The 26,239-nt window shown below is 47.7% G+C and overlaps 1 protein-coding gene and 1 long non-coding RNA gene across 6 annotated transcripts in view; both read left to right on the forward strand.

Annotated features, from left to right (window-relative positions):
- Positions 1-2,161: 2,161 nt before the first annotated feature.
- The window catches only part of LOC308484189 (cytochrome P450 2G1-like), a 112,624-nt gene continuing 88,546 nt past the window's right edge, over positions 2,162-26,239 (forward strand). Inside the window, exons 1-9 of one of the 5 annotated variants that reach the window (XM_081018903.1) lie at positions 2,162-2,929; positions 3,843-4,005; positions 4,780-4,929; positions 5,033-5,193; positions 6,180-6,356; positions 7,956-8,097; positions 11,430-11,617; positions 11,757-11,898; positions 12,592-12,800. In XM_081018903.1, the coding sequence (XP_080875029.1) occupies positions 2,750-2,929; positions 3,843-4,005; positions 4,780-4,929; positions 5,033-5,193; positions 6,180-6,356; positions 7,956-8,097; positions 11,430-11,617; positions 11,757-11,898; positions 12,592-12,773 (1,485 nt within the window). In that variant the 5' untranslated portion in view covers positions 2,162-2,749 and the 3' untranslated portion in view covers positions 12,774-12,800. Of the gene's footprint in view, positions 2,930-3,842; positions 4,006-4,779; positions 4,930-5,032; positions 5,194-6,179; positions 6,357-7,955; positions 8,098-11,429; positions 11,618-11,756; positions 11,899-12,591; positions 12,801-19,377; positions 19,579-20,620; positions 20,853-26,023; positions 26,227-26,239 lie in introns of those variants that run through there. The other 4 variants (XM_081018901.1, XM_081018902.1, XM_081018909.1 and 1 more) reach the window with 4 other exon arrangements.
- LOC308484622 lies at positions 18,900-19,916 on the forward strand. Its single transcript, XR_013990050.1, has 2 exons — positions 18,900-19,078; positions 19,646-19,916. It is a non-coding gene; the product is annotated as an uncharacterized lncRNA (long non-coding RNA).

A 26,239-nucleotide genomic window follows, 5' to 3' on the forward strand; every position in this document is an offset into this window, starting at 1 on the left:
AATCACTTCCCAAGGAAGTACCTTGTCGTTCTTTGGGCAGCTGGAGCCTTCACATCACATGATTTTTTGAATGGGTCTCATTTTCCAAGTGGTGCCTTGTTGAAATTGCCCTGGATGAGACAAGACCCCCAAGCCCTGTACAAAGTCAGACCACCCACCCGAAAACAGTTTACTCCACCCAGAGTTTGTTTCTGCACCCTATGGGATGAGGTGGAGAATCATCAGGCGGGGCCTTCGCAGTGGCCTCTAAACCATGCAGAGGTGGGAAGGACAAATAGAGAATTAACTCCTGTTGCGTCTGTGATGTTTTCGGGTTTTCTGTGCACAAGGGGAAAGGCAGCACTGTCAGCCACCGTTGGTGGCTTTGGCAAATGCTCAACTTGTCAAAGTAGAGACATCACCTTGCCAACAAAGGTCCGTATAGTAAAAGCTATGGTTTTCCCAGTAGTGATGTATGGAAGTGAGAGCTGGACCATAAAGAAGGCCGATTGCCGAAGAATTGATGCTTTTGAATTCTGGTGCTGGAGGAGACTCTTGAGAGTCCCATGGACTGCAAGAAGATCAAACCTCTCCATTCTTAAGGAGATCAGCCCTGAGTGCTCACTGGAAGGACAGATCCTGAAGCTGGGGCTCCAAGACTTTGGCCACCTCATGAGAAGAGAAGACTCCCTGGAAAAGACCCTGATGTTGGGAAAGATGGAGGGCACAAGAAGGGGACGACAGAGGACGAGATGGTGGGACAGTGTTTTCGAAGCTACCAGCATGAGATTGACCAAACTGCGGGAGGCAGTGGAAGACAGAAGTGCCTGGCGTGCTCTGGTTCATGGGGTCACGAAGAGTCGGACACGACTAAACAACAACAACAACTTGCCACCCTCTGGAGCCGGCCCCAGTTTACCAGCCGGAACATAGAAAACTGTCTCCCACTGAGTCAGAACACTGGTCCACCCAGTTTGTCTTTAAAAAAAAATTTAAAAAATTATTAACCGGCCAATCAAATCAAATCAAATCACATCACATAAATTCCGAATTACAAAGCCGAATCTTAAATTTTGTTGAGGGGACCCATATTTCAAGATCCGAAGGGGGATTTGTCATAGTCTACATTGACTGGCAATGACTCTCCAGAGTTTGAGACTGAGAGTCTCTTACAGCTCCATCTGGATATGCCAGGGATTGGACCAGGTCTTGAGACCTTCTGCATGCAAGGCAGCTTACAGAAGGGACACCAAGGGTCATCTAGCCAAACCCTATGCAATGCAGGAATCACAGCTGAAACCTTCTTTCCCAGCCTGGCTATGAGATGCTGTCAGAGACTGAACCCAGCACCTTCTGCATGTGGGGCAGGTGACCTGCCACTGAGCTATGGCCCTGCCTGGGCAGGCGATAGTTCTCCCCATGATCTCAGACGAACATCTTACAGAATAGAACTTTTATCTGGAGGCTGCTTCTGGGACCTAGTAATGGGCTCATACATGGCGGAGCAATGATCTCCCTAACCCAATATACAAGCAGAGGCTGTCGATCATAGGAGTTAACTCCTAGGGGCCAAGGTCACGTTGGCCCCCAATAAAATATTTGAGCCCTCCCCCCAAAAAACATTGATGGGCATTTCCATTCAAATGGTGTGCATGCATTTGTGATCAATTATGTGGGGTGGGACTTACCTAGGCCCCCCAATATTTTATTCAAGTTGGCACTCCTGCTGTAGATAATAATAATAATAATAATAATAATAATAAGAATAAGAATAAGAATAAGCATATACAGATCTCCTGGTGACAGCAGTCACGAAATTAAAAGACGCCTGCTTCTTGGGAGAAAAGCAATGACAAACTGAGACAGCATCCTAAAAAGCAGAGATATCACCTTGCCAACAAAGGTCCGTATAGTTAAAGCTATGGCTTTCCCAGTAGTGATGTATGGAAGTGAGAGCTGGACCATAAAGAAGGCTGATCGCTGAAGAATGGATGCTTTTGAATTCTGGTGCTGGAGGAGACTCTTGAGAGTCCCATGGACTGCAAGAAGATTAAACCGATCCATTCTGAAGGAAATCAGCCCTGAGTGCTCACTGGAAGGACAGATCCTGGAGCTGAGGCTCCAAGACTTTGGCCATCTCATGAGAAGAGAAGACTCCCTGGAAAAGACCCTTATGTTGGGAAAGATGGAGGGCACAAGGAGAAGGGGACGACAGAGGGAGAGATGGTTGGACAGTGTTCTCGAAGCTACCAGCATGAGTTTGACCAAACTGCGGGAGGCAGTGGAAGACAGGAGTGCCTGGCGTGCTCTGGTCCAGAGGATCACGAAGAGTCGGACACGACTAAACGACTAAACAACAACAACAACAACAACTGATCTCCTGGATGCTCAAAGGAACTTTCCTGATAAATATTGACAGCAAGGCTGTGTCATTGATTTCTGCAGACTTTGAACTGTGATCCTAAATCTGCCTGCTTCTGTAAGATACAGTAGAAAGGTGGGAAGCTATGCAGTTTTTTTTTAAAAAAATGTATTCTTCGGTTTAGCCAAGAAATCTTCCACGTGCCCCAAATGCTCACTTTGAACTCAGAGAGGAATCCGTCCATCCTCTACCTTCCCCACACAATGAATGCTATATTGAAACCCAATCTTGTTTTCCTGCTCTGCAAGGAAGTCCAGGAGGCCAGGCTAGCTGGTTTCACTTACAGGGCACGGGCATATAATGGGTGTGCTGAGCTTGGCCTTCAGCTGAATTCTCAGCCGCTTGGCCATGGAGCTTGGAGGGGCACTGAGCATCTTCCTGGCCATCTGTGTCTCCTGCTTGCTCCTCATCTCAGCATGGAAGAGGATGCACAAGGAAGGCAAGCTGCCCCCTGGGCCAACGCCCTTGCCTTTCATCGGTAACTTGCTGCAAATCAAAACCAGCGAGCCCTTTAAGTCCTTTTTGGCGGTGAGTTGTGCTCTCTTTGCCATCAAAAGCTTGGGAGGAAATGAGGGGAGAATGTATGGCTGGGCTGGGGCTGTATGCTTAGTTTTCAAGAATTCTCGTGTTTCGAACTGCCCAAGTGGAGCCAGGGAATGGTTATGAGTGCATGTTCCACCTTCTGCAAGGTAGCTCTTATGACTCCATGAAGGCTCCAGCCTGGTGAGACCAGTGGTCTGCTCACCACTGCATCTGTGACTGAGCACAACTCTCTGGAAAGACCCCAGAGGGGCCTGTAGGCAACATCAACCCCACTTTTTGCTCCACAAAGGCAATTCAGAGATATGGTGCCTCTGAAAATGGAAGCTCCATATCACCTTTTATGAGCAAATACCCACTGACCAAATACCATAGCTGTCAACTTTTCCCTTTTCTTGCGAGGAATCCTATTCGGAATAAGGGAATTTCCCTTAAAGAAAGGGAAACGTTGACAGCTATGCCAAATACGCACCCTGCATGAAATTATTTTATTTCTACTTACAGCCACCCAAGTGTCTACCACCATAAGGGTCTACCACAATCACCACTTAACTATGTTGTGTGAAGTAGGACTTTCTCTCTCTGTGTTCTGAATCTCTTACTAACAAATCTCTTTGAATGACAGCATGTTATAGAATTAATTGCAAGGTGTGTGTATGTCTATCCACTTTTTCCATGCAATATATATGCCAGCCTGGTGCCCTCCAGATGTTTTGGACTACAACTCCCATCAGCCCCAGCCATCATGGTTATGGTTGCTAGGGCTGATGGGAATTGTAGTCCAAAACACGTGGAGGGCACCAGGTTGGCCCAGACGGATTGAAGGCTTCTACAACCTTCTTTCATGCCTCCTGCTTTGCCTGTTTCGCCATTGTCTTCTTAACTATGGTTTCTTCCGCAGCTGCAGCAAAAATATGGTCCCGTGTTCACGGTGTACCTTGGGCCGCGGAGAGTTGTGGTCCTGTGTGGACATGAGGCAGTGAAGGAAGCTCTGGTGGACCAAGCTGAGGAGTTCAGTGGCCGGGGGGAGCTTGCTTCTATTGACCGGAACTTCAATGGCTTTGGTGAGTCGAGTAGATCTGGTGGGTTCTGCCAATACAACATGGAGAAACTTTTATGATTGGTAAAGGAGAGTCTGTTTTGCAGGTAGGAACAGAGCAGAAATTCATATTTAAAGGTGAACTGGTTGAATCTGACCTTTTTGAAACAATACAGAAACCAAAACACGGCCATCCTTCAGAATTTGCAGCTCCCCAAATTTTGCAGGGCAATTCTCCAAACAAGTAACGCCTACCAAAATGTGTCCGCTAGGGCAGTGTCCATAAAAATGCATATGTAAGATTCAAAGATCCTTTATATTAGGGGGAATTGGTTGCAAAAAAAAATGTATATACTAGGAGAATATCACACTTTCAGGTTGATTAATATTCATGAAGGCTTTAAAAAGAAGAATTTCAAACTGGCATGGGAATGTGGAGGACCAAACTTCAGTTTGGGAAAATATGAAAGTGGAAGAAACTGAGATCTATAGATTTTCCCATCTCTAGTTGGAGACAGCCTTTCTCAACTAGAGAAAGCTGTTTTGAACTACAGTCAGTGAGGCCTGCTTTAAGGTGGGGTAGCTTATTGGGAGCAGGCACAGATGGGTTATCGCCGATGTAAATTACCACCAGAATTTCTTAAATTTCCTGCCAGACAGAACTTCTCCTGGGCTTGTGAGTGGAGCAGCTGAGTTGTAATATGTGCCTGCCCTGTTCAGGCCTAAATGTGGAGGGCAGGAGATAAGATTTTGTATCAACCACGGCTGCCCTAATGAAAGTCACTGCCTTCATTTCCAGGAGTTGCTTTGGCCAATGGGGAACGGTGGAGGCAGCTGCGTCGCTTCTCCCTCACCACCCTAAGGAATTTTGGGATGGGGAAACGGTCCATTGAGGAGCGGATCCAGGAGGAGGCCCAGTACTTGCTGGAGGAGTTTAGGAAAACTAAAGGTTAGTGTTGGCCTCGCCCAACTCCTTCCACAGCGGAGGCTTGTGGAGAGGGAAATGGGGAAAGGGTGCCATCACCAATGACCTTTGGTTTTTTGCTTTTCAGGACTGCCCTTTGATCCCACCTTCTTCCTAAGCCGCACAGTCTCCAATGTCATCAGCTCTGTTGTCTTTGGCAGTCGCTTTGACTATGACGACAAGGTTTTTCTCTCCTTGTTGCGCATGATCAACGAGAGCTTCATTGAGATGAGCACTCCTTGGGCACAGGTAATGGAAAGATCTGGAAGGGAGTCCATCTGCCCGTTTTCTGCAAGGGGAAAGCATTCCAAAAATGGAACCTCAGCTTTTCAAGATGACAATGGGAAGAGGCAACAGACCCCTTCTCTGGGAGTCTCTGATTTGTATTTATTTTTTTAATTTGATTTTACAACTCCATTCCCAGTCATGAAGGTAAAAATAGCATAAGATTCTTCTGAAACTCAGAACTTCCCCCCTCCCTTCTGTGGGTTCTTCAAGTAAATTCCCCCCCCCCCCGCATATAATAAGTCCATTATATGGATGCGGGTGGCGCTGTGGGTTAAACCACAGAGCCTAGGACTTGCCGATCGGAAGGTCGGTGGTTCGAATCCCCGCGACAGGGTGAGCTCCTGTTGCTTGGTCCCTGCTCCTGCCAACCTAGCAGTTCGAAAGCACGTCAAAGTTCAAGTAGATAAATAGGTACCACTCCGGCAGGAAGGTAAACGGTGTTTCCGTGTGCTGCTCTGGTTCGCCAGAAGTGGCTTAGTCCTGCTGGCCACATGACCCGGAAGCTGTACGCCGGCTCCCTCGGCCAGTAAAGCGAGATGAGCGCCGCAACCCCAGAGTCGGCCACGACTGGACCTAATGGTCAGGGGTCCCTTTACCTTTACCTAATAAGTCCATTTAGTTGGCTATCCTCCATTGTATCCAAAGTCATTGCAAGTTATTTAAAACCTGCCTGAGAGTTCAAGCATCTCCAGTGGTCTTTCAAATATAATGCAGATTTGTCCCATTCTTTACTGAAGCTTTGATCCTCCTGATTTCTGATCTTCCGAGTTAATCTTGCCATCTGTGCATAATCCAGTAGTTTCTGCCAGTCCTCCTCAGTGGGAATCTTACCGTCTTTCCATCTCTGGGCAAGAGTCTCTGCTCTTTATTCCTCTCAATTTTTCAAACTCTGTTCTTTGGGTGCATGATCTCAGAATACAGCAACAACAGCTGCTTTCCCCTTCCAGCTCTATGACATGTATTCCTGCGTCATGCAATACTTGCCCGGGAGACACAACCGCATCTACTACCTAATCGAGGAGCTCAAGGATTTCATTGCAGACAGAATCAAAAAGAACCAAGCGACACTCGACCCCAACAACCCGCGGGATTTCATTGACTGCTTCCTTATCCAGATGGAGAAGGTACCAGAATGGATCCCCTCTTCAGCCATGGGAGAAGGGAAGAGAACCAAACTGGACCGTATTATCTGAAATTGGGAGGGAAGCCCCCACCCCCTGCCAGGATAGGGGCAGCAATACTTGGAATCCTGGTTGTGTGTGCAGCTCTCCTCACTCAGAAACGTGCGCTGAAAGGCAACCAAAGTGCTCGGGGGGGGGGGGGGGCTTGGTGCATTTTTCCCTGTGAGGAAAGGCTACAATATCAGGTTTTCTGGTTGGGGGGAAGACAGCTCAGAGGAGACATAACAAAATTTGTCCAATTATGCATGGTGTATGCCAAGGGTCGCAGGTGGCACTGTGGGTTAAACCACAGAGCCTAGGACTTGCCGATTAGAAGGTCGGCAGTTCGAATCCCCGCGATGGGCTGAGCTCCCATTGCTAGGTCCCTGCTCCTGCCAACCTAGTAGTTGGAAAGCACATCAAAGTGCAAGTAGATCAATAGGTACCGCTCCGGCAGGTAGGTAAACGGCGTTTCCGTGCACTGCTCTGGTTCACCAGAAGCGGCTTAGTCATGCTGGACACATGCTGGCCAGTAAAGCGAGATGAGCACCGCAACCCCAGAGTCGGTCACGACTGGACCAAATGGTCAGGGGTCCCTATACCCTTTACCTTTATACCAGGGGTTGGGAACCTTTTTCTGCCCTAGGGCCATTTTCCCACGGCAGCGTTGCATGGAGCCAGAGGAAGAAGTGGGCTGAGCAATGAATTTGAATGTGACCTTTGCATGACGGTATCTGTAACACCCACACCCCTCCCTATCTGTCCAGACAAGCAAGAGGCATTAGCAGAGTCAGTGCCGGATTTACGCATAAGCTAAACAAGCTATAGCTTAGGGCCCCACTCTCTTGGGGGCCCCAAAAAATTAAAAGAAAAAAACTGGATGTACATTTCCAAAATATAAGATAAAAAATTAAACCCACATACGGTTAGAGCTTAATAATTATTTCACCATTAATATACTTCTTAACTGTATTTCACTATTAATATAATTAATTGTATTTCACTATTAATATACTTTTTAATTGTATTTCAGTTCAACAATGACTTTGATAAAATACATACAGTGGTACCTCGGGTTACAGACGCTTCAGGTTACATATGCTTCAGGTTACAGACTCCGCCAACCCAGAAATAGTACCTCGGGTTAAGAACTTTGCTTCAGGATGAGAACAGAAATAGCTAAAGTGGTGCTTCAGGTTAAGAACAGTTTCAGATTAATAACGGACCTCCAGAACGAATTAAGTACATAACCCGAGGTACCACTGTATTTTGTTATGTGCAAATGGCTTTAGAGACCTATAAGGTCCATAAATTACCATATAGCGTATATTCAACACAAAAAAAAAAACAGCAACAATTTGTTGTTGACAAGCTGGACATATAAAGGGCCCCATTACCTTCAGTAGCTTAGGGCCTCATCAAACCTAAATCCGGCCCTGAGCCAAAGCACGCATTTGAACCATAAAACCATTCTTCCCACCAGTGGCCATGCTTGTGCACACGGTGCACATTCACGCAAATGCACACGCACACACATACGCTAATTTCTTTCTTCCTTCAAAGGAAAAAGGGAACCCTTCCAGTGAATTCAACCTAAAGAATCTGGTCCTCACCACCCTCAACCTGTTCTTTGCTGGGACAGAGACGGTCAGCTCCACCCTGAGATATGGATTCCTCTTCTTGATGAAACACCCAGAAGTGGAAGGTATGGAGGATGACATCTGGGACTGGCAGATGTCAAGCAAGTGCTGATGTAGTGGAGTGGTGTAGTGGTTAAGAGTGGTAGTCTCATAATCTGGTGAACTGGGTTCGTTTCCCCGCTCCTCCACATGCAGCTGCTGGGTGACCTTGGGCTAGTCCCACTTCTCTGAAGTCTTTCAGCCCCACTCACCTCACAGAGTGTTTGTTGTGGGGGAGGAGGGGAAAGGAGAATGTTAGCCGCTTTGAGACTCCTTCGGGTAGTGATAAAGCAGGATATCAAATCCAAACTCCTCCTCTTCTTCCTTCATCTGCCTGGGGCTCTTCAGGTATTTTGGGCTACCAACGCCCATGGGTTAAACCACAGAGCCTAGGACTTGCCAATCAGAAGGTCAGCGGTTTGAATCCTCGCGATGGGATGAGCTCCTGTTGCTCGGTCCCAGCTCCTGCCAACCTAGCAGTTTTAAAGCACGTCAAAGTGCAAATAGATAAATAGGTACCGCTGTGGCAGGAAGGTAAACGGCATTTCCATGCGCAGCTCTGGTTTCAGTGTTCCATTGCACCAGAAGCGGCTTAGTCCTGTTGTTCATGTGACCTGGAAAAACTGTCTGCAGACAAACGCCGGCTCCCTCGGCCTGTAAGGTGAGATGAGCGCTGCAACCCCAGAGTCGTCTGTGACTGGACTTAACTGTCAGGGGTCCTTTACCTTTACCTTTTTTCATCTGCCTGGGGCTCTTCAGGTATTTTGGGCTACAACGCCATCAGACCCAGTTGGCACAGCAATTGTAGTCCAAAATATATAGAGGCACCAAGTTGGTAAAGGCTGGTTTAGGGTTAAATCGTTACCTGAAAGTATAGCAATCCAGGTCTGTAGCCAAATATGACCCATTAAGCTTAGATAGCAGTTTGTAGCCATTGTCATTTACCATTGATAATACGATTAATGATGACACCTAACATACATCAGCAGCTGTATCAAAATCAGAAGAACCAGGAGACTAGAGGCACCCAACTAGTAAAAGGTAAAGGTAAAGGGACCCCTGACCATTAGGTCCAGTCGTGGCCGACTCTGGGGTTGCGGCGCTCATCTCGCTTTATTGACCAAGGGAGCTGGCGTACAGCTTCCGGGTCATGTAGCCAGCAGGACTAAGCCGCTTCTGGCGAACAAGAGCAGCGCACGGAAATGCCATTTACCTTCCTGCCAGAGCGGTACCTATTTATCTACTTGCACTTTGACGTGCTTTTGAACTGCTAGGTTGGCAGGAGCTGGGACCGAGCAACGGGAGCTCACCCCGTCGCGGGGATTCGAACTGCCGAATCCTAGGCTCCTAAGTCCTAGGCTCTGTGGTTTAACCCACAGCGCCACCTGCGTCAGTGCTAAAAGCATCATGAGGGTGGCTGACAGGTGTGTGTGTGTGTGTGTGTGTGAGAGAGAGAGAGAGAGAGAGAGAGAGAGAGAGAGAGAGAGAGAGACTGCAGCACACGGGAAGGAAAGATTTAAGTCTTCCTTCAGTTCCTATGAAAAGCGTTGCCTCACTCTGCTTTTCATCATGGAAGGCAAGCTTCAGCTGCTGTCAATGGGGACTTTCCCCCAGAGTTTAATAGCAAGGGGGGCGGCTTTCATCTGGATCACAGTGAAGTAGGGAACAGCTAATCCCGTGCCCCCTTGGGCAGCCCCCACCTGCCTGCCTTCTCCCACACGTCCAGTCCAAGGGGTAGAATCTACCTGCCAGCTTTCTCTTCCTCCCCAGCCTCAATTTTCCTCATTGCAGAGCTCAGCAGGGAGGATGAAAAATGGGGGCAAGGCTGGGTTAGTTGGCTCTACCTGTCATTGACTCTGGCACCACCTGCTGTTGGGCTGTCTGTCTTCCACTGGCAAAACCTGCTCTCGCTCTCTCTGTTGTGGTCCCAATGAAAGCTGGCCTTCTCACGCCTTCTCTGAAAAAAGAAAAGAAAAAGCAAGATGGGATTCCCAATTACATGTTTAACATTAGGTCTAAGTAAGCCCTAAGAAAGAGAAGAGGAGAAGAATTGGAGGGCAAAACAAAAATATCTCAGTGTGAGATGGAGAAGAGGCCAGGTGCATATGGTAGTGAAAGAGCTCGCCTTCCATCCTTACAGACCTTCAGGGTGGAAGTGCTCACACACCTTCCTTTCCCTACAGTGATTTATTGATCCCCACATTAAAGTTCAACTGGAGACAACTTCATTCCTGCCCCCTTCACATGGTTAGTTGAGGAGTGATTCAATTACGGCTGCTCACCTCAGTTTTGACCCATAATGAGGAGAAGAGAAAAAGTTGTTGTTTAGTCATTTAGTCGTGTCCGCCTCTTCGTGACCCCCTGGACCAGAGCACACCAGGCACTCCTGTCTTTCACTGCCTCCCGCAGTTTGGTCAAACTCATGCTGGTAGCTTCGAGAACACTGTCCCACCATCTTGTCCCCCGTCGTCCCCTTCTCCTTGTGCCCTCCATCTTTCCCAACATCAGGGTCTTTTCCAGGGAGTCTTCTCTTCTCATGAGGTGGCCAAAGTCTTGGAGCCTCAGCTTCACGATCTGTCTTTCCAGGGAGCACTCAGGGCTGATTTCCTTCAGAATGGATAGGTTTGGTCTTCTTGCAGTCCATGGGACTCTCAAGAGTCTCCTCCAGCACCAGAATTCAAAAGCATCCATTCTTTGGCGATCAGCCTTCTTTGTGGTCCAGCTCTCACTTCCATACATCACTACTGGGAAAATCATAGCTTTAACTATACGGACCTTTGTCGGCAAGGTGATGTCTCTGCTTTTTAAGATGCTGTCTAGGTTTGTCATTGCTTTTCTCCCAAGAAGCAGGCGTCTTTTAATTTCGTGACTGCTGTGGACAAAGAGAAAAAGTAGCCACTGCATATGAGTGAGGGGATATGGAAGTGGCCATCTCTGAAAGGCTTCCCTCTAGCTAACTCTTCTGCTCAGGAGGACTGAAGCAATTACTCCCTACTTCGGAGCCATCTGTACTCTCTCCCGCAATGTCTCAGGGAGACAGCAGTAAGTTACAACTGCTGGATTTTCCAGGCATCGTTTTATACCAGCTTCTTCCAGGCCCATAGGGACTGAACAATGATGAGGAACTGTCAGGCATTAAACAAGGTTGAATGCAGCAAGTCCACATGTTTCCAGTTTAAGGTTTGATGCCTCTACATGATAGACAGCTTCCAATTCTAAGCTCCGGAAGGCAGCTAATCCCAGGGCCGTTCCACTCGCATCCATAATGCGCTTCTTTCTTTCACTGATGTGCTCAGAAGGCCATGTTTTCACTTCCCCTGGTTGCTCTCCTAGAAGGTGTTTCTCGGTGTCTCCACAGAGAAGGTCCACCAGGAAATTGACCACATCATTGGCCTCAACCGCATCCCTGCCAGCGAGGACAGGATGAACATGCCCTACACAGACGCCGTCATCCATGAGATCCAGAGACTGACGGACATTGTCCCCATGGGAGTTCCACACACTGTGATGCGAGACACTCAGTTCCGGGGGTACCACCTCCCCAAGGTGAGACAAGAGTTAAGTTAAAAAGGAACAAGCCTATGGGGAAAGGGGGGGTGGAAGGGTGAGCCATATCTGTTTATGAGGCCCTCGCTGTCCCTGTCAGTTCCATTTCAAGATGGACCTCTGTCTCATGTCTTTCCAGGGCACAGATGTCTTCCCCTTATTAGGCTCGGTCTTACGTGATCCCAAATATTTCAGCAACCCCCAGAAGTTCAACCCTGGGCACTTCCTGGATGAGAAAGGGCGCTTTAAGAAGAACGATGCTTTTGTGCCATTTTCTTCGGGTAGGTCTTTGTCCTTGTTTGCGTCTTACTGCTTACTGAAAGTGGTCTTTGGCTAGTCAGCTCCCTTGTAGCTTAACCGAGCCTGCAGCTCTGTTGTGAAGATACAATGGGATGATTCCTGTGTGTGCCACCCTGAAAACCTTGGAAGAAACGTGGGAAACAAACGATGATGATGATTAAGAATAATAGCAGTGGTAGTGACAGCAATGGTGCTCATAGTACTGACACTCTACTAGACACTGAGGTCCAGCGCCGAGGGCCTTCTGGCGGTTCCCTCCCTGCGAGAAGCCAAGTTACAGGGAACCAGGCAGAGGGCCTTCTCGGTGGTGGCACCCGCCCTGTGGAACGCCCTCCCACCAGATGTCAAAGAGAACAACAACTACCAGACTTTTAGGAGACATCTGAAGGCAGCCCTTTTTAGGGAAGCTTTTAATGTTTAATAGGTTATTGTATTTTAATACTTTGTTGGAAGCCACCCAGAGTGGCTGGGGAGGCCCAGCCAGTTGGGCGGGGTATAAATAAATTTTATTTTATTTTATTTTATTTACTTTATTAATTATATAGTAGTACTGGCAGAGAATAATGTGAAAGAGAACTATAAAGGCCGAAGGGAAGGTGGCTTTCCAAGACCTCTGTAGCATCTGCAAGCAAATTATGACTTGTTCGGGTTCCTTTCTCTCTCTCTCCCCACAGGGAAGCGCGTCTGCCTGGGGGAAGCCATGGCCCGCATGGAGCTCTTCCTCTATTTCACCACCATCTTGCAAAGCTTCTCTCTGAAATCTCTTGTGCCTGCAAAGGACATTGACCTCTCCCCTAAACTGAGTGGCTTTGGGAACATCCCCCCAACATATGAGCTGTGCTTGGTGCCTCGCTGATCCCAGATTTGGCAAACCATTGCCTGGGGTGGGTGGGGAGGGAGGGAGGGAGGGAGGGGAGAAGATGCATATTGGGTTCACCTGTTCATCATGGGTCTTGTACGTTTTCATTTCGCCCTAAGCTGCTCTAGAACTATGCAGAAACACACCCCATTATTTAGTCATATTTTAAGCCTGTGAACTGTCTGGGCTATGTGACATTCCTGTCTCCTGCCCTGTTCTGTTGTGAGCTTCTGGGAACAGAAGATTGGGATAGATGGATTTGCTTAGTTTGACCCAGTGGGGCAATTCTGACAAAAAATCAGGTACAGTGGTACTTCGGGTTAAGTACTTAATTCGTTCCGGAGGTCCATTCTTAACCAGAAACTGTTCTTAACCTGAAGCACCACTTTAGCTAATGGGGCTTCCCACTGCTGCCGCCCCGCTGGAGCACGATTTCTGTTCTGATCCTGAAGCGAAGTTCTTAACCTGAGGTACTATTTCTGGGTTAGCGGAGTCTGTAAACTGAAGCGTATGTAACCTGAGGTACCACTGTATCAGAGTTTTTAGGGGGCTAACCAGGTTGGGATAGCTGGGATAGCAGGCTTGTTGTGTTTTGAATGTAGATTTTTTTCAATTTCGTTGTTCTGTATGGGACAATGACAATAAAGATTATTGAATCGAATCGAAAACATAAGAACACAAATCAGGAGCTGCTGGAACAGGTCACTGGTCTATCTAGCCTAGCATTCTGTTCTAACAGTGCCCAGCCGGATGGCTGTGGGAAGCCTGCAAGTTTGACATGAGGGCAACAGTACTTTCCCCTCCTGAGATTTCCAGCAACTCATCTTTAGAAGCATTAGTGCCTCTGACGATGGAGATACAGCATAGACATCATGGCTAGTAGTCACTGATAGCCCTCTTCTCTTCCATTAATGTGTCCAATCCTCTTTTAAAGCCGTGTAAATTGGTGGACACCACTTCCTCCAGTGGGAGAGAGTTCCGTAGTTTAACTCTGAAATGCATGAGGAAGGACTGACTTTTCTCTGTCCTGAATCTTCCAACATTCAGCTTCAATGGATGTCCATGTCATGTATAATTTTAGAAACTTCTATCATGATGCCTCTTACTTGTCTCTTCTCTAAACTACAAAGTCCCAAGCGCTGCAGCCTTTCTTCATAGGGAAGTTGCTCCTTGATTGTTTTGGTTGTACTTTTCTAAACTTTTTCCGATTCTGCAATATCGTTTTTGAGGTGAAGCAACCAGAACTACACAGTGACATTCTCCAAGGTTATGCTAATATTGTCCCAATGCTGTTTCTGCCCAAATCTCCTAGACTCTGTGCCTTTAACGGCCACCTTGTGGCCAGAGTCAGCCTACTGAACATCTCCAGATGGTACTCAGTGGAGGGAGGTGGACAGGTCTTGGATCACAAAGAGTCACAAGCAATCAAAGAGCTACATGGCACCCCAACATGGCAGCCATCTGCAACCTGGTGCCCTCCAGCTGCTTCAGACGACAATGAGTTATAGTCCAAAACAGCTTGAAGGCACCAGGTTGAGCAAGACTGCTCTATGGCATTGGTCTTCAACTGGTGGGCCAGGTCCCTACTATTGGGTCACAGCTTGTCTAAGGTGGATGGCAGCAACAGCAGAACTCATACCATGCAGATGGTAAAATTGAGAATTAGTCCATAAATGCCTGTTTGCCTTAAAGGTGCGTCCCAGGTCAGGAATAGATTTTGCTCTGTGTGATGGTGGAGCACACTTTTTGGTTCAAATGCTGCAAAATCTCCTGTTTAAATAACAGCCACCTAGCTTTTGAAAAAAGGGACGCAGGTGGCGCTGTGGGTTAAACCACAGAGCCTAGGGCTTGCTGATCAGAAGGTCGGCGGTTCGAATCCCTGCAACGGGGTGAGCTCCCGTTGCTTGGTCCCTGCTCCTGCCAACCTAGCAGGTCGAAAGTACGTCAAAGCACAAGTAGATAAATAGGTACCGCTCCAGCGGGAAGGTAAACGGCGTTTCCGTGCGCTGCTCTGGTTCGCCAGAAGCGGCTTAGTCATGCTGGCCACATGACCCGGAAGCTGTACACCGGCTTCTTGGCCAATAAAGCGAGATGAGCGCTGCAACCCCAGAGTCGGCCACGATTGGACCTCTAATGGTCAGGGGTCCCTTTACCTTTACCTAGCTTTTGAAATCTTCACAGACTCTCATGTTTCCATTGGAAACACACCCAGAAATATGTGAGAGGTCACCCTTGACCAGAGCCCGCCTCCTTCTGTTTCAAAGTGTTTCTCTATCATCCATCCCTGCTGGGGGCTGGGGTGGTTCTGAGGTTGCCTTTGGCAAGGCCTGTTAGCAAATACACAAACAGCCTTGACCAGAATGTTCACTTGCATGTCAAATGCCTCTGCAAAGCTTTCTCTCTCGCACGAGCAACCGTCAATCAGTCATTAACCAGGAGAGGTCATTTCCATCTCATGGTTCAACACAGCCACTCGCTAATGCCGGGGGGGGGGGGGGGATCCAGAATGAAGGAATAAATACCCCAGTTGATTCTGATATCTGAAGCAATAGTACAGATTAGAATCCATGATCTACCCAAGACTTCTTGAAGAAGTGGGGACGGTCTGCTTTATTAATTACTGGGTTCAAAGGGTGTTTAAGGCATATTTAGGCAAAAAGCATTGGGACTGAAACAAGCTAGAGAGTGGACCAGTGAGTGGCTGGGGGGAAAGGAAGTTCTCAAGCAAATTCTCTGAGACTGAATCTACTTGAAAAAAATATCAGATTGATTCTCCTCTGAATTTTAAATTTTCCCATCGTTAATAGATATGTACTGCGTTGTAATAGAGGTTCTAGAAATATAGAATGAAAAGTACTGCGTCAAGCAAGATAATGCTTCCCATTATTGTTTTTATGTTATATTGCTGATGGTTAAACATAGAATAAAATGTATTTTATCAACAAGGGAATATGGATTTAATTTATAAAGGTTTCCTTCAGACTGGAGCACAAATATGGTGTGTGGGTGTTGGCACAAGAGAGTCTCAGTCCTTCTTTGGGGGGGGGGGCAGGACCTAAAAGCCACAATAGCGTAGTGCCAATGTTATTACCCTCCTATGCTTTTTAACTCGTTTACAGAATCAGTCCAAATCAATTATCATTTAACTCCTTCTCTGTTGGCAAGCAATTAACTTTGCCCCAGAGGCATCTTGCGCTGGCCAAGTTGAGTTTGTTTGGAGAGCTTAAAGGAAAACAGGGATGTTAGAGAATTCCACCAGAAATGGAAGCAAGCGGTATACACTACCATTGCTTTTTAAAGCCCGTAACCATTTCATGTATGTATGTATTTATTTATTTTACTTTTTGCATTATTTTTGACATCCCCCTTCCATTGAAATGCATTGAAATTATTTCATTTTGGCCATAAGGTAAAGGTAAAGGGACCCCTGACCATTAGGTCCAGTCGTGACCGACTCTGGGGTTGCGGCGCTCATCTCGCTTTACTGGCCGAGGGAGCCAGCATACAGCTTCCAGGTCATGTGGCCAGCATGACTAAGCCGCTTCTGGCAAACCAGAGCAGTGCACAGAAATGCCGTTTACCTTCCCACCGGAGTGGTACCTATTTATCTACTTGCACTTTGACATGATTTCGAACTGCTAGGTGGGCAGGAGCAGGGACTGAGCAATGGGAGCTCACCCTGTCGCGGGGATTCGAATCGCCGACCTTCTGATCAGCAAGCCAAGGCTCAGTGGTTTAGACCACAGCGCCACCCGCGTCCCTTAGTTTTGGTCATAGCAGATAGTAAAATGGACAGCACAGGTTTCAGTGGAAGAACGCAAAGTAGCAGAACACGAAGGGTGTTGAGTTGGTGATAAGCACAGGATGGGGTGGAAATTTCTGCCTCCTTAGAGCCCTAAGAGGACATTACCTGGAGAAATTGTAGTCCAGCGTTAGCTGTTGCACCACCTGCTGCCAACCACCATGGCTGAAACCCCACATGAGACACAACGCATGGCTCCCTGGGACTCATCAGGCTGTCAGAAATGGTTCCTGGCTGGCTCAGTGTGAGCAATCTCTCACAGCGGCAAGGGTTTCTCTATATTAGATGTGCAATGGGGAAGAGGCAAGTCACCTGGAGAATATTTCCCCCCTATAGGCACCCGGTGGGACGCGGGTGGCGCTGTGGGTTAAACCACAGAGCCTAGGACTTGCCGATCAGAAGGTCAGCGGTTCGAATCCCCGCAATGACGGGGTGAGCTCCCATTGCTTGGTCCCAGCTCCTGCCAATCTAGCAGTTCGAAAGCACATCAAAGTGCAAGTAGATAAATAGGTACCACTCCGGCGGGAAGGTAAACGGCATTTCCGTGCGCTGCTCTGGTTCACCAGAAGTGGCTTAGTCATGCTGGGTACATCGGAAGCTGTACGCCGGCTCCCTCAGCCAATAAAGCGAGATGAGCACCGCAACCCCAGAGTCGGTCACAACTGGACCTAATGGTCAGGGGTCCCTTTACCTTTACAGGCACCCCATGGCATTTATTCAGAGTCAACCCATGGTGTCTGGTGTCCCTCAGACCTGATAGGACAGCTAGGAGATCATGCGAACATGGTCTCAGGGGCATGGCCAAGGGGGTCAAGGGGACATGGCCAAGCTGTTCTCCCTTCCCCCGCCACATATTTTCCCCTTGCAAATATATTAGAAACATTTAAGAATTGCACTTCTACAAATATTTAGTACCTAACTGAACTGAAAAGTGTCTTAGCTTGCTTCTGAAAGCTGGTCCCAGCTGCCCCTGTTGCTTCCCTGCATGCTCTCCTGTTCTGGTTCCCTCCCTGTATTCCCGTTTTGCAAAGAAAACAAGCAGCATGCAACAGCAGCACACACATTTATTGTGCCACATCTTCTTCCCACAATGTGGAATGAAGATAATGCTCTGCGAATAAGGACTGACAAATCCCGGAACCAGGAGGAAGGGAAGTTGGCTAAAGATTGGATTTGTCTATATCTCTCTTTTTCTCTTTCTTTATTATTAGAATGTTTTATAAAGTTGGTGAATGATAGAAAAATGTTGGAAGAAATTACCTGGCTTTAGTAAAGATGCATAAAGAATTATGAAAGAATATTATAAGAAGCTGGTAAGGTTAAGACTTAAGTTTTAAACTTTAAGGTTTATTTTATTATAGAAAGATAGGATTAAATTAGTCGAGGGTAATGTAATGATAGAATTTTATGAAACATGGAAAGGAAAGGATTTGCTGAGATAATTAATAACTAGAATACAAAGGAAGGGAGGAGGAGGAGGTCTACGAAAGAAGGCAATGACAGTTAAGGGTCTGAAAATAATGAATTTGTTTTGTTTTTGTTTTTTATTCTTTTTTCTGTATTTTCTATTTTCTTGTATTTTTACTTTTTGTACTTTTTGTTTTTGTGTAATTTTTGTATCCTTTGAAACTTTAATAAATATTATTTAAAAAATAATAATAATGAAGATAACGCTCTGCTAGGATGATAACGCTGAGATGACAAAAGCATTCAGCAACACACACAGACACATAGCTGTCAACTCTTCCCTTTTCTTGCGAGGAATCCTATTCGGAACAAGGAAATTTCCCTTTAAAAAGGGAAGAGTTGACAGCTATGCACAGACACAGGCTGCAGTCCTAACCTCAGAACTGCCGATACTGGAAGCAAGAACACATCCAAAGTCAACAGGGGACTGCAAAACACACACATACTTTTTCCAGCTGCTAATAATAATGAGACAAACCTAGATAGCATCCTAAAAAGCAGAGACATCACCTTGCCAACAAAGGTCCATATAGTTCAAGCTCTGGTTTTCCCAGTAGTGATGTACGGAAGTGCCGGATACGACTAAACGACTAAACAACAACAGCAATAATAATGAAGATTATGAGAAAACAGCAGCAGAGAAATTGAGCTATGAATTCACAGACAGGCTGCCATTCTAACCCTAACCCGTGCTAAGAATGACACCTCACTCCCTCTCTGAAATAAAATAAGTGAGCGCACGTCAGAGGCAGCCAAAAGGGCAGGAATCCCCCCCCCCAAACCCAAGGCCAAGTCAGGCATGAGAAGGCTGCTATTGGATGAGATGCGGCCGCCATTTTTGTACCCACCTCTGTCACACCCAACGAAGGGAAACTTGTTTTAAAGTTAGGGGGGGGGATATGGGGAAACCGCAAAAGGCACCCATGGGGCTGGGCAAGGCAGAAGGAGGGTAACAGGCAAGGTGCAGCCACCATTTTTGCACCTGTCTCCACGCACAGAGAGAGGAAGGAACAAGCTGCCTGTTCTTTCTGAGGTGAATGGCTGCCCTAGATGGCCAGTCTCCATTTTTTCCTGATGCCTCAGGAGGGTTGTGGCGCATAAAACCAGAGCCCCTCATGGGTGGCAAAGGATCTCCTCCCTCTTTGCCAGGCATAGGCAAACTCGGCCCTCCAGATGTTTTGGGACTACAGTTCCCATCATCCCTGACCACGGGTCCTGTTAGCTACGGATCATGGGAGTTGTAGTCCCAAAAGATCTGGAGAGCTGAGTTTGCCTATGCCTGCCCTTTGCATTCCAGATCTGCAAAGGGTTTTACCTCAAGGTGTAGGGCTCTGCATTTGTGCGATGCAATCACTGCCACCTGTAATTTTTCACAATAACTTTAAACTGGCGCTGCTTTTTGTGGATGTGTGTAGTGTAACCTCTGCATTTTGGGTGTCAGATTGTGGTTTTCTGAGCACCTTCCCTTGGAAACCTCCGGCTTGTCTGCCTCCATGCCCTCTTCCCTCAGAGACTTAAGGGGTGAGACATCTGGTGAGGAACCAAATGAGTCCCGGGATTGTTTCTGTGGAGAAATAAGACCCTTTTCCTCTCCCTTCAGACCAGACAAGGGATGTGAACAAACTGAGCAGAGGAAATGGAGCCGTCCTCTAGCAGAGGCATTCTCCTGCCTTTTCCCTCTCTCCCGCCATGAAGAGGCTAAATGAACGCCAGGCTCAAAATGGCTGCCTTTAGGTATATGCCTCTTCCTTCCTTTCTTTCTTTCATGACGATTCAAAAGGTTCTCCTGCCCTCTTCCTCCCCCATGGAGTAAGCCCTTCTCGATGGCCCTTCTAAACAGCTACCATCTGAAATAAATTAATCGCTACACATGCCTCATTCTGAAATAAATTAATTACTATACATGCCTCATGAGTCCCTGAGGAATTTGGAAGGTTCCCCAGGGGATGGCTTGGAATTGCATTGTTGAGTGATGGCCTTGTCCCTTTTCCTCGTTTCCTTAGACTTTCCCCTCAGCTATTGAAAAGGCAAAGCTGCCTCTCTTTTACCACAGCTTTCCAAGTCATTGTCTTAAGGAACTCTTGAAATTCACTCTGTAGTGAATTTCATTTTCACTCTGCAGAGTTTCATTTCCTGGGCCACGGTTTGCACATGAAACAACCCAGGTGCCATTCTGTGTTTTCTGCCTGTGTATTCTTGTAAATGTAAATGTAAAATATTTTTTCTTCTTTCCTTTCTTTGACAAATAGTTTCAAAAAAAATGTAAATAGAATTGAGGAGAATTTCTAGAAAGCCCCCAAGCTTTCTAGTATTCCCTTTAAACTGTAGAAATATGGGGCTGGCTGGAGTTCTGCACTGGCTCCCATGGCATGGCAAGTTCCTGCCCATGTGCAGAGTTTTATATGGCTTCATCTAGCTGGAGAAGCTCGTTTGCATATTTCTGGCTGCTGTTAAAACACTTAGGAGCCTTTTTAGCTAAATGCACCAATGCCCATTAGGCATATTCTTTCTCCTTTGACCACAGGATGCATCCTGGCATCTTGGGTGATGTTGTGCCCATTTTCCACCTCCCCAGGGCATCCATTTGATCCGACCTTCTACCTCAGCCACGCCGCCTCCAATGTTATCTGCTCTGTGGTTTTTGGCCAGCGGTTTGAATACGAGGACAAACAGTTTGTCTTTTGACTTGATGCAACCGAGTAATTTTTGGCTGATGTTAAAATGTTCAGGAGTAGCGTTGGCTAAATGCACAAGCGTCCGTTCTTCCTCTTCCTCCTCCGTTCCCAGGGGATGTCCTGGCACCTTGGGTGAGAATGGCTATAGGGCCTGATGGTGTCAGGTGCCAACCCAATCTGGCGGTTGTGGTTCTCACAGGGCTGGATTTAGGTTTGATGAGGAGCTACTGAAGGGAATGGGGCCTTTTATATGTCCAGCTGTCCTTTGTCAACAACAAATTGCCACTGTTTTTTTGAGTTAAATATATGCTATATGGTAATTTATGGGCCTAATAGGTATCTCAAGACATTTGCACATGTTGCCATGCAACCATTCCATGCAGAATGTAAAGGTAAGGTAAAGGGACCCCTGACCATTAGGTCCAGTCATGGCCGACTCTGGGGTTGTGGCGCTCATCTCGCTTTACTGGCCGAGGGAGCCGGCGTACAGCTTCCGGGTCATATGACCAGCATGACTAAGTCACTTCTGGCGAACCAGAGCAGTGCATGGAAACGCCGTTTACCTTACCACCGGAGCGGTACCTATTTATCTACTTGCACTGGCATGCTTTCGAACTACTAGGTTGGCAGTAGCAGGGACCGAGCAATGGGAGCTCACCCTGTTGCGGGGATTCGAACCGCCGACCTTCTGATTGGCAAGTCCTAGGCTCTGTGGTTTAACCCACAGCGCTACCCGCGTCCCATGCAGAATTTAGGCACCCTTTATATAGAAATGAGCAAACCAGTGATATTTTAGGGAGCAGCCTAGCAGGCAGGGCCCATGACTTACATCACAGGAGCCCACACAACACAAAACACTATTTCTGTATGTAGGTTTTATTTTATTTGTCTTTTATCTTACATTTTGGAAATGTACATCCAGTTTTTCCCTCTTTAAATTTTTTGGGAGCACCCAAGAGAGTGGGGCCCTAAGCTAGAGCTTTTTTAGCTTATACGTAAATCCGGCACTGGGTTCTCACTCCTGGTCTCCTCAGCAGCTTCTGCTTCCATTCTGATATCCATTTCCAGTGGAGCTGAGGGTTCAAGTGTCCATTCCTGACCCAGCTACAACGGTGCTTCATCCCTCCCCAGTTAATGGAGGGAGCGAGCTGCAGGGACGGATCCTGGTGGCAGCTTGCAGTCTGTTTGCTTGGGGTGCTCATCTCTGCCAGGTGGTTACCAAGATGGGGATGGTGGCCTAGAGTTCTGGGGGATTTGTTGAGACCTAGAGTCTTCATTTTTGGGTGCCCAAGGCTGATCAATACAGGCTATTCCTTGGTGGAGGCCTATGGGACTAGACAGGGCTGGAGATAAAAAGCTCTGGCTGACTCAAAGGGGCTTTTCCGGCAAGGTTGTCGACGCTTTGTTTCCCTCAAGGCAGGTTTCTACCCAAAAAGTGCACAGGGAAGTTGCTTTTGCTTTTGACTTAAATGAGCAAATACCATATTTTTCCATGTATAAAACTAGGTTTTTTTCCTTTTAAAATTATGTTTAAAAAACTGGGGGCGTCTAATACACGGGTATAAGACGCCCCCCCCCCCATTTTCTTAATTTGGAGTCCCCCAAACAGGGGGCGTCTTATACATGGGGGCGTGTTATACACGGAAAATACGGTAAATCCTGGTGCTGCTCCACCGAGACTGACTCAGGAAGGAGGGGATGAATAGGGAGTTGGGGTGCACCATGATTGAAATGCCACCTGCCATTTTAAGCGGTGTTCTGGACAGTTTGGCTGGTCCAATCTTGTCTTCATGTCAGATGTTTTGAGGACATCTGGGACTCAGCTACATTAGTCCAAAAAACCCCACACACACCCAACACTTTGAATGTGTTATAAACATGCAACACTAGATGGAGCCAGAGAGCAAACAAAAAAAATTCTATGCAATTTTTTTACATAATATTTCCCCCCCCCCCTTTTGTTATAATTATTTAATTTCTGACTTATTTGTAGCATCATGTCCCCCCCCCCCCCCCGTGTGTAGATCCACCTCTCTTCTACTTGGGTTTGTTGTTGTTGTTGTTGTTTAGTTGTTTGGTCAAACTCATGCTGGTAGCTTCGAGAACACTATCCAACCATCTCATCCTCTGTCGTCCCCTTCTCCTTGTGCCCTCCATCTTTCCCAGCACCAGGGTCTTTACCAGGGAGTCTTCTCTTCTCATGAGGTGGCCAAAGTCTTGGAGCCTCAGCTTCAGGATCCGTCCTTCCAGTGAGCACTCAGGGCTGATTTCCTTCGGAATGGAGAAGTTTGATCTTCTTGCAGTCCATGGGACTCTCAAGAGTCTCCTCCAGCACCAGAATTCAAAAGCATCCATTCTTCGGCAATCAGCCTTCTTGATGGTCCAGCTCTCACTTCCATGCATCACTACTGGGAAAACCAGAGCTTTAACTATACGGACCTTTGTTGGTAAGGTGATGTCTCTGCTTTTTAAGATGCTGTTTAGGTTCCTTGAGCAGGAACCCACAAGCCACTCCAGTATCCCTGCCAAGAAAACTCCATGGACAAAGACAACCAGGATCAGTGGAAGGTAATTTGCTACTCTAAATCTCATACTGATTTCTTCCCACCCAGAGGAATCTTCCATTTGTCCCTTTCTCTTCTCATTCCTCTCCCTCTCTTGTTCAGGGAATTGAAGTCTTCCTGGCACTGAGATCCGTGCTGAGAGACCCCCAAAATTTTGCAAAATCAGAAGGATTCGACCCTTAACACTTCCTGGATGATAACAGGCAGTTCAAGAAGAATGAGGCTTTTATGCCATTCTCTTTTGGTGAGTCCGTGTGTGTGTGTGTGTGTGTGTGTGTGTGTGTGTTTACAGCAAATAATAGCTCAACATGGGACTCTCCCACACTTCCACTTGTGTGCCAAGGCCCTGTGGCTACATCACGACCTAAGTGATAAATAAGCAGACAAGACAACAACATAAATTGACTTCAAATCAGCCACAAATTTATTGATTACAGGTGTGAATGGTTTGCTGGGAGTGCATCTATGGGTAAATCACATCTGGGTGTGTGTGATATGACCTACATCAAATAGGGGTACCCCATGGGGGTTCCCCGTGGAGGAGTACTATGACCTTAGTCCCTGTCTGGGCATCCAGACAGAAGCAACTCCTTGCAGATCCCTTTAACAGGATACCCATAACCAAGGAGGGGCAGGCAGAGGCTACAACCTCCCCTCCAGCCAAGACCAAGGCTTACCCCATGCCTAACCTTACAAAGTTGTGACTATTGCTACGAGGAAGGCAAAAACCACAAAACTGGAGCCAATTTGCCAAGTGGAAGAATTCTGGCCTGGTTCTGAATATGGCAGCCAATAAAGTCCATAGCAAGGTTAAACATGAAGGCAAAAAACACATGAATAATCGAGGCGGAGTGGGAGATCCAGTGAAGAACTGGGGAGGAAGCCTTCGCAGACCTCTGTTTATCCCCCTGGGAGTGGAGCCAAGTGATGCCTGTTGGTTGAGCCTAAACCTGCCTGCCATTGGCTGATCTGCAAGCAGGCTGCAATCCGACCCCAGGTCAGTGTGGACATGACCAGGGCCGCAGCACCGCCTGACCATTAAAGGTAAGCAGACTTGTGTTGTGCCTAGAAAGCAGAGGTCTGAGTGATTTTGTGATGGCCTGGGAATCGGATTCAGAGGCTGAACCTGAGGAATCCCAGCCTGCACAGGAGTCCCCGCCTCCAGGGCCGGCTGAGCCAGGGCAGGGGCTTGAATCTGAAGGGCGCTCACCTGTGCTGGATCCTCAGGAGCAGACACCAGCTGAATCCGCTCTGGCTCCAGAGGTGATGGAGGACCCATTACCTGCAGGTGCTCCTCTCCCAGCCCTGTCAGGGGAAGGTGAGGTCCAGTAACCCTCCAGCCTCTCCTGAGCTGCAGAGGCTCAGGGCAGAGAGGTGGAGGGAACTAAGTTCTCTCAGGAGGAGTGCTCGGCTCCAGGCCAGGAGAGGCAAATCACCTGTGGGCCGGGACCACCCTAGGCCTCAGAGGAGATAAAGGCCAGTCAGCCCAGTCCTAGGTTGCGGGAGCAACATTGTTTAGAAACCTGTTCCTGCCAGCACCCTGTCCTGCTTTCTGCCAGACTTCCTTACCATGCCTGACTCCCTGCCTTGGACTCCGCTTCAGCCTCGGACCAGACACGGACCACGCCGCACGGTAACCCACCCCCCGGGACCAGCACAGATTTCGCCCTTGTCCTGCTCCATTCCAAGAGGAAATAATAAGAATAATAAGAATAAGAATAATAATTTTATTATTTGTATCCTGCCCATCTGGCTGGGTTGCCCCAGCCACTCTGGACAGCTCCCAAGAGAAACCCGCTCTTTAGCAATAGACAATCCAGGGGAAACCCAAATTGTTGTTTGTTCTGATTGAGTGCTAAAGAGTGGTTTCCCCTGGAAACAGGAAGAAGTCAAGAATTAGCCAGAAAGTGTTGCTGCTGCAGATGTACCCTCAAATTACCCTGTCTGTCCAAGCATCATCTTTTTTTGCCTTCTGCAGAGAAATCTCTTTGCCAGCCACGCACACCAAAATACCAATGGTCTTGTTGTATACAGGGGTCTTGGCCCAAGCACACCCAAGCAGGCTATAACAGTACCCTGAAAGCCCATCTTGGCATTCTTCATGTTTCCTAAAGGTAAAGGGACCCCCGACCATTAGGTCCAGTCGTGGCCGACTCTGGGGTTGCGGTGCTCATCTTGCTTTACTGGCTGAGGGAGCCGGTGTACAGCTTCCGGGTCATGTGGCCAGCATGACTAAGCCGCTTCTGGCGAACCAGAGCAGTGCACGGAAACAGTGTTTACCTTCCCACTAGAGTGGTACCTATTTATCTACTTGCACTTTGACGTGCTTTCGAACTGCTAGGCTGGCAGGAGCTGGGACCAAGTAATGGGAGCTCACCCCGTTGCGGGGATTCGAACCGCCGACCTTCTGATCGGCAAGTCCTAGGCTCTGTGGTTTAACCCACAGCCCCAGCCGCATCCTTATGTTTCCTAGAGAAACACTATTGTTTGTGGGAGCGGCTGGCCTGGATGCAACTCTTCCTCTTCATCACCAACATCCTGCAGAACTTCCACTTCAAATCTCCCAACCTGTCTGAAGAGATCAACAGCTCTCCCATGCTGGTTGGTTTTATCACTATCCCACAATTCATAACATGTGCACCATTCCTCTCCGAAGGAGGAATGAATCTGTACGAATCTGTATTAAGTTCTCTCAGGAGGAGTGCTCGGCTCCAGGCCAGGAGAGGCGAGTCACCTGTGGGCCAGGACAGCCCTAGGCCCCAGAGGAGATAAAGGCCAGTCAGCCTAGTCCCAGGTTGCGGGAAACCTGTTTCTGCCAGCACCCTGACCTGCTCTTCCGGAGTTCCTGACCACGCCCGGCTCCTTGCCTTGGACCCCGCTTTGCCATTGACAGACAGCCTCCAGACCCTCGACCCAGGACCGGACTCAGACCACGCTGCACGGTAACACCCCCCC

This window comes from Podarcis pityusensis (genome assembly GCF_964106645.2).
Source record: "Podarcis pityusensis genome assembly, chromosome: 8".
Taxonomy (NCBI): Eukaryota; Metazoa; Chordata; class Lepidosauria; order Squamata; family Lacertidae; genus Podarcis; species Podarcis pityusensis.